The following is a 14,755-nucleotide window of genomic DNA, read 5'->3' on the forward strand; positions in this document are numbered from 1 at the left end:
TTTTACCCCTCCTCCCCCCAACTGCCTCTTTTTACCCCTCTTTCCCCTACAGCCTGATTTTACCCCTCCTTACCCAACTGCCTCTTTTTACCCCTCCTTCTGCAACCTCCTGATTTTACCCCTTCTTTGCCAACCTCCTATTTTTACCCTTCTTCTGCATCCACCTCTTTTTACTCCTTCTTCCCCAAACATTGTTTAAACCTCTCCTTATCCAACTGCCTCTTTTTACCACTCCTTACCCAGCCATCTGTTTTTACCCCTCCTTACCCAGCCATCTGTTTTTACATCTCCTTCCCCAACCCTAGTTTTACTACTCCTTCCCCAACTGCCTCTTTTTACCCCTCCTTAGCCAGTTGTCTCTTTTTATCCCTCTTTCCCCAACCATCTGCTTTTACCCCTCCTTCCCCAACCACTTGTTTTTACCCCTCTTCTCCAACCATTTGTTTAAAATCCTCCTTATCTAACTGCCTCTCCCCCCCCTCCTTCCCCAACTCTCTGTGTGTACCCCCTTCTTCCCCAACCATTTGTTTTTACTCCTCCTTACCCGACAGCCTCTTTTTACCCCTCCTGACCCAACTGCCAATTTTTACCCCACTTTTACCAACCCTCTGTTTTTACCCCTCCTTCCCCAACTGCCTCTTTTTACTCCTCCTTTCCTAACCACCTGTTTTTACCCCTCCTTCCCCAAGCACCTGTTTTTACCCTTTATTCCCAAACTGTCTGTTTTTACCCCTCCTTCCCCCAACGTCCAGGGTGGGTAAATGTGCCCAAAAAAGTTCAGTTGTCGTATTATAAGATCCATGTGATCAACTGCACAGCAGTACTCAGAGTGAAGGTCTTATTTATTCAAAGGTCCTTTTTCCACACTGCTGGGGTCATCCCAATACACGGCAAGTTCCTTTAAGACTAGAAGACTCCTAATAAAATAAGTGTACAGCAGTGGGAAGGACAGCGACCGGAGCCGTGGGAGGGGTGGATTGTATTCTATTATATGAGCCTGTCATTCTCACATTGGCAACATTTTTTTACAGGAAGGGAAAGCAGGTTGGCAACCTCATAAACCTGCTACTCCTTTTATTGTCCAATCACAAGCTAAGGGGAGTCTTTAACCGTTCTGGTCTGGATCACAAGACTGTACGGACAGAGTTACAAAAAGAAAAATCCCACAGAGACTCCAGGCTGACTCTGTATGTAAAGAGCATCCTAAGTGTTCAAAAATGTTTATTAAATCTGACAGATATGAGAATACACATTCATTTAAAGCTTAAGTTTAACCACTTGCCACTCAGGCCAATTCTGACACTTTTCCCCCAAACATTACATATGTTTGTTTTTTTGTTTTTTTTAGCAGAGACCCTAGGGAATAAAATGGTGGTCATTGCAACTTTTCATGTTGCACGGTATTTGCACAACAATTTTTCAAATGCATTTTGTTTTTTTTTGGTTTCATGAATTAAAAAAAAAAAAAAAAAAAAAAAGTAAAAAGTTAGCCAAATTTTTTTTTTGTATAATCTGAAAGATAATGTTACACCGAGTAAATAGATAACTAACATGTCACGCTTTGAAATTGCGAAACGTTCATGGAAAGGCGCCAAACTTCAGTATTTAAAAATTCTCCCTAGGCGACTCTTTCAATTTTCTTACAGGTTATCTGTTTGGAGTTACAGAGGAGGTCCAGGGATAGAATTATTGCTCTTGCACTAATGATTGCAGCGATACCTCACATGTGTGTTTCAACGTCGTTTACAGATGTGGGCGGGACTTATGTATGAGTCTGCTCCTGGAGATGGGGGCACTATCATTTTTTTTTTTACTGCTATTTTTATATGTTGACACTTTCCCTTTACATGTGTTTTTGATCACTTTTATTCATATTACAAGGAATGTAAACATCCCTTGTCATTGGGCATGACAGGTCATCTTTCTGATGGGCTAGAGACAGGTACTCGGGTAATCTGATGGGGTGCAGATAGGTACTCGGACACTCTGGGCTGGAGACAGGTACTCGGGTACTCCGATGACAGGTACTCAAAGTAGTTGTACCCAAGTACCCGTCGTCAGAGTACCCGAGTACAGTGGGAGCCGGCCAATAGGGGGCGCGGGGGCGGGGGCGGGGGCGCCCCCCCCCCCCAAAGAAAAAAAAAAGATTAAAAAAAATTAATTTTTAGCCCACTAGGGGCGCCGGACTCATTGGTGGCTATGGGGGGGTGGGGTTTTATACCCAGCAGAGGCGCCGATTGGCAGCCTTCTGGGGGGTCACCTGGGCGCAGAGCACTGCGCTCCGACACTCCCCCTTTTGTGATGTCCTGGATCATGATTGGTCCAGACTCCAGCCTGGACCAATCATAATTCAGGACATCCCTGCTGACCTCGTTGGGGGCGGTGCCGGTGCGTGCATCAGTCACTCACCGTCACCGCCCGGTCACCTTCCCACTGCCGCAAACGAAGAGGAGTCTCGAGGAGAGGAGAAACCAGCACCGCTCAGCTTCCCGCCGGTTCCCGCCGCCTGCCGCAAAATGAAGAGGAGAGGGAGAAGCCGCTCACCTTCCCACCACCGCAGAACGAAGAGGACGGAGAGGAGAATCTGCTCACCTTCCCGCCGCCGTCAGCATGAAGAGGACTCGAGGAGAGGAGGAGAGGAGCAGCCACCGTGGATGTCTCTCAGGCAGAGTGAGTGTGGAGTCAGTGAGCAAGCCCAGGAGAGCAGGTAAGTGATTGAAACCGCTGCAGCGATGCCATGACCTGTGACCTGACCTGTGACCTGCCTGTGACATGACCTGTGATATGCCTGTGACCTGACTGACACAACCTGTGACATGCCTGTGACCTGACCTGTGACCTGACCTGTGACCCAACTGGGACATGCCTGTGACCTGACTGTGACAAGCCTGTGACATGACCTGTGACATGACCTGTGACATGCCTGTACCATGACCTGTGCCATGTCCTTACCATGACCTGTGACATGCCTATACCATCAACTGTGACATGCCTGTGCCATGCCCTTACCATGACCTGTGACATGCCTATACCATCACCTGTGACATGCATGTACCATGACCACCATGATCACGATCACCTTCCGTTCCCGCCCGCTGCAGAGAGAGAGAGGACAGGAGAGCGAGAGCCGTGCCCGCGTGACTTGAGGTTGGGACTGAGCTGACCAAGGCGAGGCGACGGAGTCGGATGGGAAGTCCGCAGAAGAAGTCAAGTCGGATCGGAAGAAGAAGTCGGAGTCGGATTGGAAGGCAGAAGAAGTCGAGTGTGAGTGAGTGACCATCCCTACCTCTACCTGGAGGCTGGCCGGTAACAGTAAGTGAATGATGCCTCAGGGGGCGGGGGGGGGGCCTGGCCCGCACACTGTCCTGTCAGTCAGTTATTCTGGTGCTATGAAGGGGGCACGCACGCTGATCTCTGCATTGGGGGCATCATGTATGCTGGTCACTAAATTGGGGGCACGCACGCTGATCTCTGCATTGGGGGCACCATGTACGCTGGTCAGTGCATTGAAAGGGGGCATGTATACTGGTCACTACATTGAAAGGGGGCATGTACGCTGGTCACTGCATTAAAAGGGGGCCTGTACTGTGGGGTTTGTGCTAGGGGGCTTGTACTGTGGGGTTTGTGCTAGGGGGTTTGTGCTTGAGGCAGAGGCGTAACTAGAACCTTCAGGGCCCCGATGCAAGAAACCATGAAGGGCCCCCCAGACCCCTGGCCTTCCCTTCAAGCCAGGGCTCTTCCTACTAATCCTGAGGCTCTTTACTCTCGTTGCATGGCCTTTTATTACGGTCCCGCAGCAGGATCCTTTCACAAGTTCTGCAGTGGGCCCCCTTCCTGCAATCTTGGGGCCTCCCCACAGTGGTGCAATGCCAGGGCCCGGTCGCAAGTGTGACCTTTGCGATCCTGGAAGTTCACCCACTGGTTTGCTACCGGGCCCCCTGGAGCATGGGGCCCGGTAGCAATTGCAACCCCTGCAACCCCTGTAGTTACGCCTCTGGCTTGAGGGGTTTGTGTGGGGTTTGTGCTTGAGGGGTTTGTGTGGGGTTTGTGCTGGGGGGGTCTGAACTGTGGGGTTTGTGCTAGGGGGTCTGTACTGTGGGATTAGTGCTAGGGGGTCTGTACGGTGGGGTTTGTGCTAGGGGGCCTTTACTGTGGGATATGTGCTAGGGGGCCAGCCTGTACTGTTGGATTAGTGCTAGGGGGCCTGTACTGTGGTATTAGTGGTAGGGGGTCTGTACTGTGGGGTTTGTGCTAGGGGGTCTGTACTGTGGGGTTTGTGCTAGGGGGCCTGTACTGTGGGATTAGTGCTAGGGGGCCTGTACTGTGGGGTTTGTGCTAGGGGGCCTGTACTGTGGGGTTAGTGCTAGGGGGCCTGTACTGTGGGGTTTGTGCTAGGGGGCCTGTACTGTGGGGTTTGTGCTAGGGGGTCTGTACTGTGGGGTTTGTGCTAGAGGGCCTGTGCTGTGGGGTTAGTGCTAGGGGGCCTGTGCTGTGGGGTTTGTGCTAGGGGGCCTGTATTGTGGGGTTTGTGCTAGGGGGCCTGTACTGTGGGGTTTGTGCTTGAGGGGTTTGTGTGGGGTTTGTGCCACTCTCAGTCAGGGTATCCCATAATAGGGCCCCTGTTCCCTATTATGGGATATACTAGTACTGATGGACCCCTTAATATGTGAGAATGTATATATTGTGAGAATTTGTTCACGCAAGCAAAATACAGGGGACAAAATGGCTGGAGTCTATAAGGGGTGGGGCTTCTGAGAAATGAGAGGGGTCAAAATGGAAGGGCGGGGTCTTGCGCCCCACCATTTTAAAACTTCACCAGCCGCCACTGCCCGAGTACCTGTCACCAGCCCATCAGAGTACCCGAGTACCTGCCATCAGAGTACCTGATGAGCTGGTGACAGGTACTCCGATGACAGGTACTTGGGTACTCCGATGACAGGTACTCAAAGTAGTCATACCCGAGTACCCGTCATCAGAGTACCTGATGGGCTGATGACAGGTACTGGGTTACTCTGATGGGCTAGTGACAGGTACTTTGATGGGCTAGTGACAGGTACTTTGATGGGCTAGTGACAGGTCCTCTTTATTGGGGGGGTAATCAGTGTGTTTTTGGGGTGCACTATGATCGGTAACTAGCTGTTACCACAGTCTCCTCCTCACACAGGATTAGTATCTGAGGAGGAGAACACGGTGACAGCTAGTTACCGTGTTCTCTGTTGACATTCTGTGGTCACGTGGTAAAAAGCCAATTTCATTGGCTCTTTACCTAGATCGGGGATAGGCTCTGTCCGAGGGACGAGCCTCGTCCCCTTTCGCCGCGCATTGAGGAGAGAACGGGCGGCTCACGCTGGAGCCGCTCATATGATCAGCTGTGATTGACACAGCCGATCACGTGGTAAACAGCCAATTTCATTGGGGTGCGCAGTAGCGGCAAGAGCAGGCGGACGTCATATGATGTCCGCCCGGATTGACGAGCCCTTCCTGCCTGCGTCATTTTACAATGGCCTGGTATGGAAGTGGTTAAAGAAAACCTTTCCACTTTCATAGGTCCTATTTTAGCCCCAGCGATGTCATCACCCGATCTCTGTGCTTCTTTATGAAATGCAGGTAAAACATGGCTTGTGGGAGGGGCCAGCAGGGGGCTGTACATAGCTTCCTGAAAATATCACTGCCCCCTGCCTCAGTACTCCTCTCAGTCAGACCACAACATACAGGGGTATACAATGTACAACATACAGGGGTATACAATGCACAACATACAGGGGGTATACAATGCACAACATGCAGGGGTATACAATGCACAACATGCAGGGGTATACAATGTACAACATGCAGGGGTATACAATGTACAACATGCAGGGGTATACAATGTACAACACACAGGGGTATACAATGTACAACATACAGGGGGTACACAATGTACAACATACAGGGGTACACAATGTACAACATACAGGGGTATACAATGTACGGTTAAAAGCAAACACACACATCATAGGTTGAACTGGATGGACTGATGTCTTTTTTCAACCTAAAGCCCCGTACACACGTACCGATGGTCGGCATACAAATGTTCCTCTTTTCTCCCCGGGATGTCGGTGTCTGTTGAAAAGTGCAAAGACAGCACAAGGACAGCACAAGAATTTGGTCTGCAGACTTCAGCTGACTGCAGAAGTGATGTCATGTAATGGTTAACTTTCCCTGTGTTTTTAATTTTCTGAGCATGCCCAGTCTTGCAAATCTGCGGTCTGTCGGCCGAATTCTGTACTGACAGGCGAACAATCGTCCGTTCTGGTGTCCGCAGACAAAAATTTTCATGTTTGCACGAAAGACTTTTGTCCGCGGATTGTGCGCAGACATCTGTCGGAGGCACCATACTAACACGCGTACAATCGGCAGATCTTTCGTCCGCCGACGTTTGTATGCCGACGATCGGTACGTGTGTACGGGCCTTTACAATCTGTGTAACGTTGCTTGATGAGTGGGTGTCAGTCTGGAGTAGTGGGCATTCCTACACAGGCTGAATTTAGATAAGTATCACCCACATGTGATGCTGAGCATTCAAGATTAAAGAACTGAAATCCAATGTATAAAAGGGGCGGGGCCAGGGGCAGTCAGGCTGGGGGAGGAAACAGCTAGATCAGGGGTGTCAAACTCAATTTCATCACGGGCCACAACACCATTATGGTCACCCTGGAGGGCCAGTGCTATCTGTAGTCCACCACTATCAGAAGTTAAGAGCTCCCCCCCCCTTACATCACAGTGCATCCCCTTTACCATGTGCTGCTGCTGGGAAGAAGCTAGAGACAGAGCTGGGAAGCAGCAACTGTAGGGTCTGGAGGAGGGGAGGAGGGCTGGAGTCTGCTGAATGCTGAGACCAGTGGAGGTGGAGAGGAGGGGGTGCTGCAGCTGCACAGAGAGGTGTAGGATCTGTAGGAGGCTTTGTGTCCCCCTCTCTGCTGCCAACTGCTGAGTTTGGGGGGGGGGTGGTCCTCTCCACAGCTGCAGGGGGAAGCACAGAATCTGGCAGAGGAGTTCTGTCCTCTCTGTTGCCATATAGGGGCAGAGATAAGGGAGATACAGCAGCTGCAGGAGAGGTGCAAGGGCCACATGAAAGGGCCTGGAGGGCCAGAATCGGCCTGCGGGCCTTGTGTTTGACACCTGTGAGATAGATTATGGTGGAGGTCCTCCAGCCAGAAATCGAGGTGGGTGTTCTACCGAAAATTCCAATGACGTCCCTTCCGGTGATTGTACATTATGAATAAATGGACATTTCGACAACTTGGTGTTTTGACAGAACAAGCGGCAGTGTATACACTCCTGTACACTATGAGGAGTGGACATTTAGTCCACCTGCTGGTAACCAAAAACATGGCCACCTCCAAGGCGACAACTAGTGGGCGGACTAGCAATGTCCACTCATTATAGCGTGTACTGGAGTGTAAAGGCTGTCAGGGTTCTGTGAAAACACCAACTGGTCGAAATTTTCAATTATTCCTGGTGTACACTCACTGGAAGTAACAAAGGTGGAGTTCTCGGCCAGGTGGCAGTTCTCGGCAAGTTGGGGGTTCTCGGCAAGTCGGGGGTTCGCGGCAAGTCGGGGGTTCTCGGCAAGTCGGGGGTTCTCGGCAAGTCGGGAGTTTCTCGGCAAGTCGGGAGTTTCTCGGGCAGGTGGAGTTTCTCGGGCAGGTGGAGTTTCTCGGGCAGGTGGAGTTTCTCGGGCAGGTGGAGTTTCTCGGGCAGGTGGAGTTTCTCGGGCAGGTGGAGTTTCTCGGCAGAACATGGGCTCTATCTGACTTTTGGCAGCTTCTAATACAAATTGTGAGAAGCTCACAGTGTGAAGTGAAATCAAAGCAAGCCATTTCAGTCCAGGAGAGGAGCCGGTACAACTGGAACAGACTAAAGGGAAGGCTGGAGGGAGGATTCAAAGAAAATAAAATAATAATAACAGTTTGTATAAGAACCCAAAGTCCTATTTTACATGAGCTTCCTGAGTGGCAGCATTCCTACAGAGGGATGGAGAAGCAGCAGCAAGGACAAAGACAAAAAAAGTAGCAATGCATGGACAGCAGGCTACAGTAAGTTCTAAGTGTATTTCTCAGCTGCAGTGGTGGTTGAAGACCTGGCTGTGGTGTCTGGCAGGGCTGCCTGGGTCATCACAATACTGGCTGAACAGAAAAAAAAACCGAATTGTTTAGTGAGAAAGCTCACACAGTTTTTAGCCAAGATTAGGCTGAATTTCCAGAGTTCTGCTTGAAGCTGACCCACTTCTTGGTCTAACAGTGTCAGAAGTTCTCATGAGGTCACCCGCAGTGATATGAGGACATGAAAAGATACTTTCTTTAGGTTATAATATTAAACTCTGTAGCGGAGGAGGAAATATTTGGAACGTTCTTGCAGGTCTTCTTGTGGAATCTAAGTTTGCTTTTAAAGCCAGTCTGTAGTCATCATCCAAAATCAGGTCAAAGCCAGCAATTCAAGAGGAGACATCCATGGGGGTCCAAAAATATAATTTCTTTACCTCCATTGTTCAGTGGGAAAGCTCACATACACAGTTTTTTTAGCCAGGATTAAGCTGACTTCCCAAAGTTCTGCTTGAAGCTAACCCATTTTTTGGTGCATCATTGTCAGAAATTCCCATGAGGTCACCTACAGTAATGAGAGGACATAAAAGGCACTTTCTTCATGTTATAATAAAAAAACTCTATAGTGCAGCAGGAAAGATTTGGAAAGTTCTTGCAGATCCACTTGAGGAAGCTAAGTTTGCTTTTGAAGCCATAGTGTGGTCATGGTCACCATCCAAAACCAGTATGAAGCCAGCAACTCAAGAGGAGACGTCTATGGGGGGTTCAAAATCTTCATTTCTTGACCTCAATGATGACGGTTATAACGATGATAATGACCACTATTAGCACAAAACCAAGCAAGAGTACGAGAGGCTGCAAATCAAAGACAAGACACAGGTGAGGACATGGATGAAATATATGAAGCTCAAAATATACAAAGAGCTGAATGATTCCTCTTCCCCTCTCTCCTCCTACCTGTAGCAAGGTTTCCAGGCCTGTGGCCTGATGTGGGTCTGCCATTAATACCGGTACTTTCCCCAGCCCATGTGAGCTGTGACCCTGGGTGTGACAACAGAAGCAGCGGCAACTCCGGCATCTTTGTTTGTGTTTTTTTTATTGATTTTGTAGGGCAGGGGTCTCCAAACTGTGGCCCTTTGCTAGTCTTTATCTGGCCCTTGAGGCACTATTCCTCCTACTGATATGAGGCACTATTCTAAAAATTCTTCCACCGATACTAATGATGGTATACTATTCCCCCTACTAATAGGGGCACTGCTCCTTTCTCCTATTGACCACCAAACCGGAGGCCATATTTATTCTCATTGATGCCAAGCCCGGGACATTTACTGCCCCTGCGGGCCACAATCCGGCCCATCTGAAGGATAATAAACTGGCCCTTTATTTAAAATATTAGGAGACCCCTGTTGTAGGGGATAGGAGAAGGGAATGAGTGGGATACTCCTTGAGGCTTAAATATACACAATTGGGACTTTATCCTTGAAAAATGCCCATTGGCGCTTCCTCAACGCCAGCCAACGCTCACTAACGCTGAGAATACCTTGATGAACACAGAAGTGCTGAATCCTCGACTTTTAGTCCAAAAGAGCCTGGACTGAGTACTTTAGAACTCCTGACTCTGTCTGAATGTGTAATTCGCTGAATACTGTCCTCCGTTTTGGCCAGCTTGAGGTAGTATGAAGTAGAACTCTGTTTAGCTATGCAGACAACTAACACACACTCTGTACAATTCAGGGCCCAACTGCAGGTGCCCCCTTGGACTTGAACTCTTCAGGGTCCACTGACTATGCACCCCCTTTGTAACTTCAGGGTCCTCAACCTAGGTACCCCCTTTACAGCTAGCTGACACTGGATCCTAGAACCTCTTCCGGAGTGGTCCCCTCTAACTTCAGGCAGACCCCCCAGGGGCAATCCGCAGTACTCACGACCTGTGTAGGCTTTCCTGGGACTGGACCCCTCTCTCTCTCTCCGCAGGCTCTCAGCACACCGGATCACACTCTGGACACTCTGGACACACCCCGAGACATCCACCTTCCCCAGACAGGAGGAGAGACAGCCGCACTCTCCTTCCTGGGACTCTGCTCCCGCCAAAGACACCATGCCACGCACTTCCCCCCAAACTTATACCCACTCCCAGAATTCTTTGCAACATAATCTGTCTTCTGGGTTAGTTACAAGCTGGGATGTGTCCCCTGATTGGGCTTCCCACACTGCCCTATGAGAAGCCTCTCACAGGAGTCAGTGGGGATACTTCTCCCCTCAGCAGGCACATCAGGAAGCCCTGACACCAGGGCCAGATTAATGTAGGGGCTATTGGAGCTGCAGCTCCAGGCCCCTACCTTTATATAGGCCCCGGGTTGGCCATATTCACTGTTACCGCACTTCTGTCACTTGTAAACACAGAAGTCTGGCTTCTATGCTCGCTTCCCCAGGCAGCACCCTCAGAACCTCCCCACACAGCACGAAGGCCGGACAAGGAGGGACAGTTGCCGATGCATGGATGTGTTTATGGGCTTCAGAGACAGCATCCCATGTTGAATTAGGCATGCATGGCTGCACCCTTCCTCCTCTGGGTGCATGCCAAGGCACGGCCCTTAAGGCCCTTCAAAATCCTCAGCACCAAGCCCATGATGCTCTTAATCCGGCCCTGCCTGACACCCTGTCTAATAAATCACAGACCTGCTGTTGGGCAGACAAGGCCACTATACATTTACCTAGCACCTACCTGTAGGGTGCTACATACACATGTCAGGTATGGAATTGTAACTACAAACTATAACAGAATTTAAGAACTAGAGTGCTCATCTACAAAAGAGTGAAGATGTATAAATATTTCCAACTCCCTTTTTTTTTTTTCCTGTCTGTGACCACATCAAGGAGATTTTCCCTCATTTCCTGTGACACCTGTATAGGAGGTGTCTTTGAAGTGTGTGAGGAAACCGGAGGCACTACCATGCAGGTAGTGCTGTGGTTAGGCTTTGGTTCGACAACCCTAGTGCTACTAGGTAGAAGAGCTAACCACTTAGCCACTGTGCGTCAAATACATGCACATGCATACATTGACATATATGGTATGTACACATACACACACATGTGCACACACCTATGTACATATACAAATACACCATATTACCAAAAGTATTGGGACACCTGCCTTTACACACACATCAACTTTAATGGGATCCCAGTATTAGTCCGTAGGGTTCAATATTGAGTTGGCCCACCCTTTGCAGCTATAACAGCTTCAACTCTTCTGGGAAGGCTGTCCACAAGGTTTAGGAGTGTGTCTATGGGAATGTTTGACCATTCTTCCAGAAGGGCATTTGTGAGGTCAGGCACTGGAGAAGGCCTGGCTCGCAGTCTCCCCTCTAATTCATCCCAAAAGGTGTTCTATCAGGTTGCGGTTAGGGTTCTGTGCAGCCAGTCAAGTTCCTCCACCCCAAACTCGCTCATCCATGTCTTTATGAACCTTACTTTGTGCACTGGTGTGCAGTCATGTTGGAACATGAAGGGGCCATCCCCAAACTGTTCCCACAAAGTTGGGAGCATGAAATTGTCCAAAATGTCTTTATTTGCTGACGCCTTAAGAGTTCCCTTCACTGGAACTAAGGGGCCAAACCCAACCCCTGAAAAACAACTCCCACACCATAATCCCTCCTCCACCTAATGATTTGGACCAGTGCACAAAGCGATTTCTTGATTCAACTGGTCTGGCAGTATTCCGCAATTAGTAAAAACCAATTACGTTTTCCCATAGGGCCAGGCAGTTTTAGACAGCTTTTTCCCCTAATAATCAAAATCATCATTTAAAAAACTGCACTTTGTATTTATTTGGGTTATCTTTGTGTAATATTAAAATTGGTTTGATGATCTGTATCATTTAACCACTTGGTGCCCACGCTATAGCCGAAAGACGGTTACAGCACGGGCTTCCTTTGCCAGGAGGGCGTACATGGACATCTTTCGGCTCTAGTGCTGCCCACATGCCCCCTCAAGCAGCACGCTCTGGGATCGCTGAGTCCTTGGGACTTGACTAAACACAGATCAGGGCAAGGGGCCAATCACAGCCGATCAATGAAATAAACAGAAGCCGGTAATTGGCTTTTTTTGTCTCACGCCGTCAGCGTGAAGGAAAAATGAAAGTCATTCACCAGCTTCTGTTAGAGGGACATCGGCCCCCTTAGTGCTGCGGATCAGTGCCCTCCAGTGCTGCTAATCAGTGCCCATCAATGCCACCTATTACCCATCAGTTCTGCCTACCAGTGCCTCCTATCAGTGCCACCTCTATGTGCCGCCTGTCAGTGCCCATCAGTCCCCCCTCTTCAGGGCCCCATCAGTGCCACCTATCAGTGCCCATCAGCGAAGGCAAAAAAATTACCTGTTTGCAAAAAAACTTTGTTGTTTCAAAATTGTAGACAGATTTGAAAAGAATTGAAGAAAAAAAAAAAATGTGGTAATTAACCACTTTACGTCTGCCTGCAGTAATATTACTGCGGCAAAGTGGCTCGTTATCGTCTGACGACGTAGTACTAAGTCGTCAGACACTCCCCTTTCTCGGCGGCGCGCGCGTGCCGCCGGAGGCTCGCTCCCGCTGTATTCAGTCACAGCGGGAGTCGGGCCAGGGGAGGAGCAGCGGCGATTGCCGCTGCTCTTCCCCGATCGTCGGGGATCTAGTGTGGAGATCCGCCTGCTTGTGTAAACAAAGTGGGCGAATCTCCTAAGTGACAGGCAGGGTCAGATTGCAGGGTTCAGCATAGCTGAACCCTGGATCTGTCCTTGTGTCACTCAGTCACCCCCCCCCACACACGTCAGTAAGCACCAAGCATACATTAACCCCTCCCTCTCCAATAAAATAAAAAAAAAAAAAAATTAACCCCTTCCCTGCCAGTGTCATTTTTACAGTAACCGTGCATATATATAGCCCTGATTACTGCAGTAATGTCACTGGTACCCCCAAAAGTGTCAAAAATGTCAGTCAAGGGTCCGATCTGTCCGCCGCAATGTCGCAGTCCCGCAAAAAAAAAAATATATCGCAGATCGCCGCCATTACTCGTTAAAACAAAAAAAACACCAAAAATGACAGAAATCTTTCCCTTTGTTAGTAAACGCAATAACTTTTGCGCAAACCAATCAAAATACGCTTATTGTGAATTTTTTTACCAAACATAGGTAGCAGAAAACAAATTGGCCAAAAATGTAAAAGAATTTTGATTTTTACATTTTTTTGGGGGGAATTTCATGTAAAAAAAAATGTGAAAAATATTATTTTTTCAAAATTTACGCTCTTTTTTTGTTTATAGCGCAAAAAGTAAAAATCGCACAGGTGATCAAATACCACCAAAAGAAAGCTCTGTTTGTGGGAAAAAAAGGACATAAATTCCGTTTGGGGTGGTGACCGCGCACTTGTCAGTTAAAGTCGCACAGCGCCGATTCGCAAAAAGTGGGCAGACGTAAGACAGCAAAATCCTCTAGTGGTAAAGTGGTTAAATACTACCAAAATAAAGCTCTATGTGTGAAAACAATTATAAAAAATGTCATATGGGTACAGTGTTGCAATTGTCATTCAAAGTGTGACAGCACTGAAATCTGAAACTTGGCCTGGGCAGGAAGGGGGTATAAGTGCCCAGTAAGCAAGTTGTTAAAGTGTAAGAAATATAAAAAAAAAAAAAAAAAAAATCAGGAAGGATAAAAAAATAAATAAATAAATAATCAGGAAGGGGCAAATAGTTTTTCACAGCACCGCATGTGTAATATATATATATATATATATATATATATACACACACACACATACATACACACACACACATACTATTTATACATACATACACACACACACACACACACATACATATACACACACATACTATTTATACATACATACACACACACACACACACACATACATATACACACACATACTATTTATACATACATACACACACACACACACACACACACACATACACACACATATACACACACATACTATTTATACACACACATACATAAACACACACACAGAGACATGTATATGCACAGATATATAAGATCCTCTTGTCTACTTACCACATTTATCTCTTGTGCTGTAAAAGAAGAAAAAAAAAAAAAAGGAGGAGTCAGTCCATGATCTAGAAATCATTTACAAACATTTCACAATGAGGAATAATTTATTCATTAATTATTTTCACTTCCCGCCTCTGTATAGTGCTCACCAAAATACTGTATCTCACGAAAGTAAGTACACCCCTCACATTTTTGTAAATATTTTATTCTATCTTTTCATGTGACAACACTGAAGAAATGAGACTTTGCTACAATGTAAAGTAGTGAGTGTACAGCTTGTATAACAGTGTAAATTTACTGTCCCCTCAAAATAACTCAACACACAGCCAATAATGTCTAAACCGCTGGCAACAAAAGTGAGTACACCCCTACTGCCTGTAGGTGATTCCTGGTTATCTCTGCAGGGAAGCCTATCCTGCCTCCATTTAATGACTATACCTATACTTTCTCCATCAACTCATCCCACCACAGTGATTACCTTTTGTATCACCTGCCCATCCCTTTTAGATTGTAAGCTCCTATGAGCAGGGCCCTCCTAGCCCTCCTGTCCTGAATTATATTGTACCCTCTGCCGGTGTAAATGTGATAACTTAACAGTTACTGGC

The 14,755-nt window shown here is 47.8% G+C and overlaps 1 protein-coding gene across 1 annotated transcript in view; it reads right to left on the bottom strand.

Annotated features, from left to right (window-relative positions):
- Positions 1–14,755, bottom strand: part of LOC309557621 (uncharacterized protein) — a gene marked incomplete at its 3' end in the record, with an annotated part of 62,573 nt that overhangs the window by 42,980 nt on the left and 4,838 nt on the right. Inside the window, exon 3 of the mRNA XM_082260412.1 lies at positions 7,513–7,911. Within this exon, the coding sequence (XP_082116538.1) occupies positions 7,513–7,911 (399 nt within the window). The remainder of the gene's footprint in view (positions 1–7,512; positions 7,912–14,755) is intronic.

This window comes from Pelophylax lessonae (genome assembly GCF_965119305.1).
Source record: "Pelophylax lessonae genome assembly, chromosome: 6".
Lineage (NCBI taxonomy): Eukaryota > Metazoa > Chordata > Amphibia > Anura > Ranidae > Pelophylax > Pelophylax lessonae.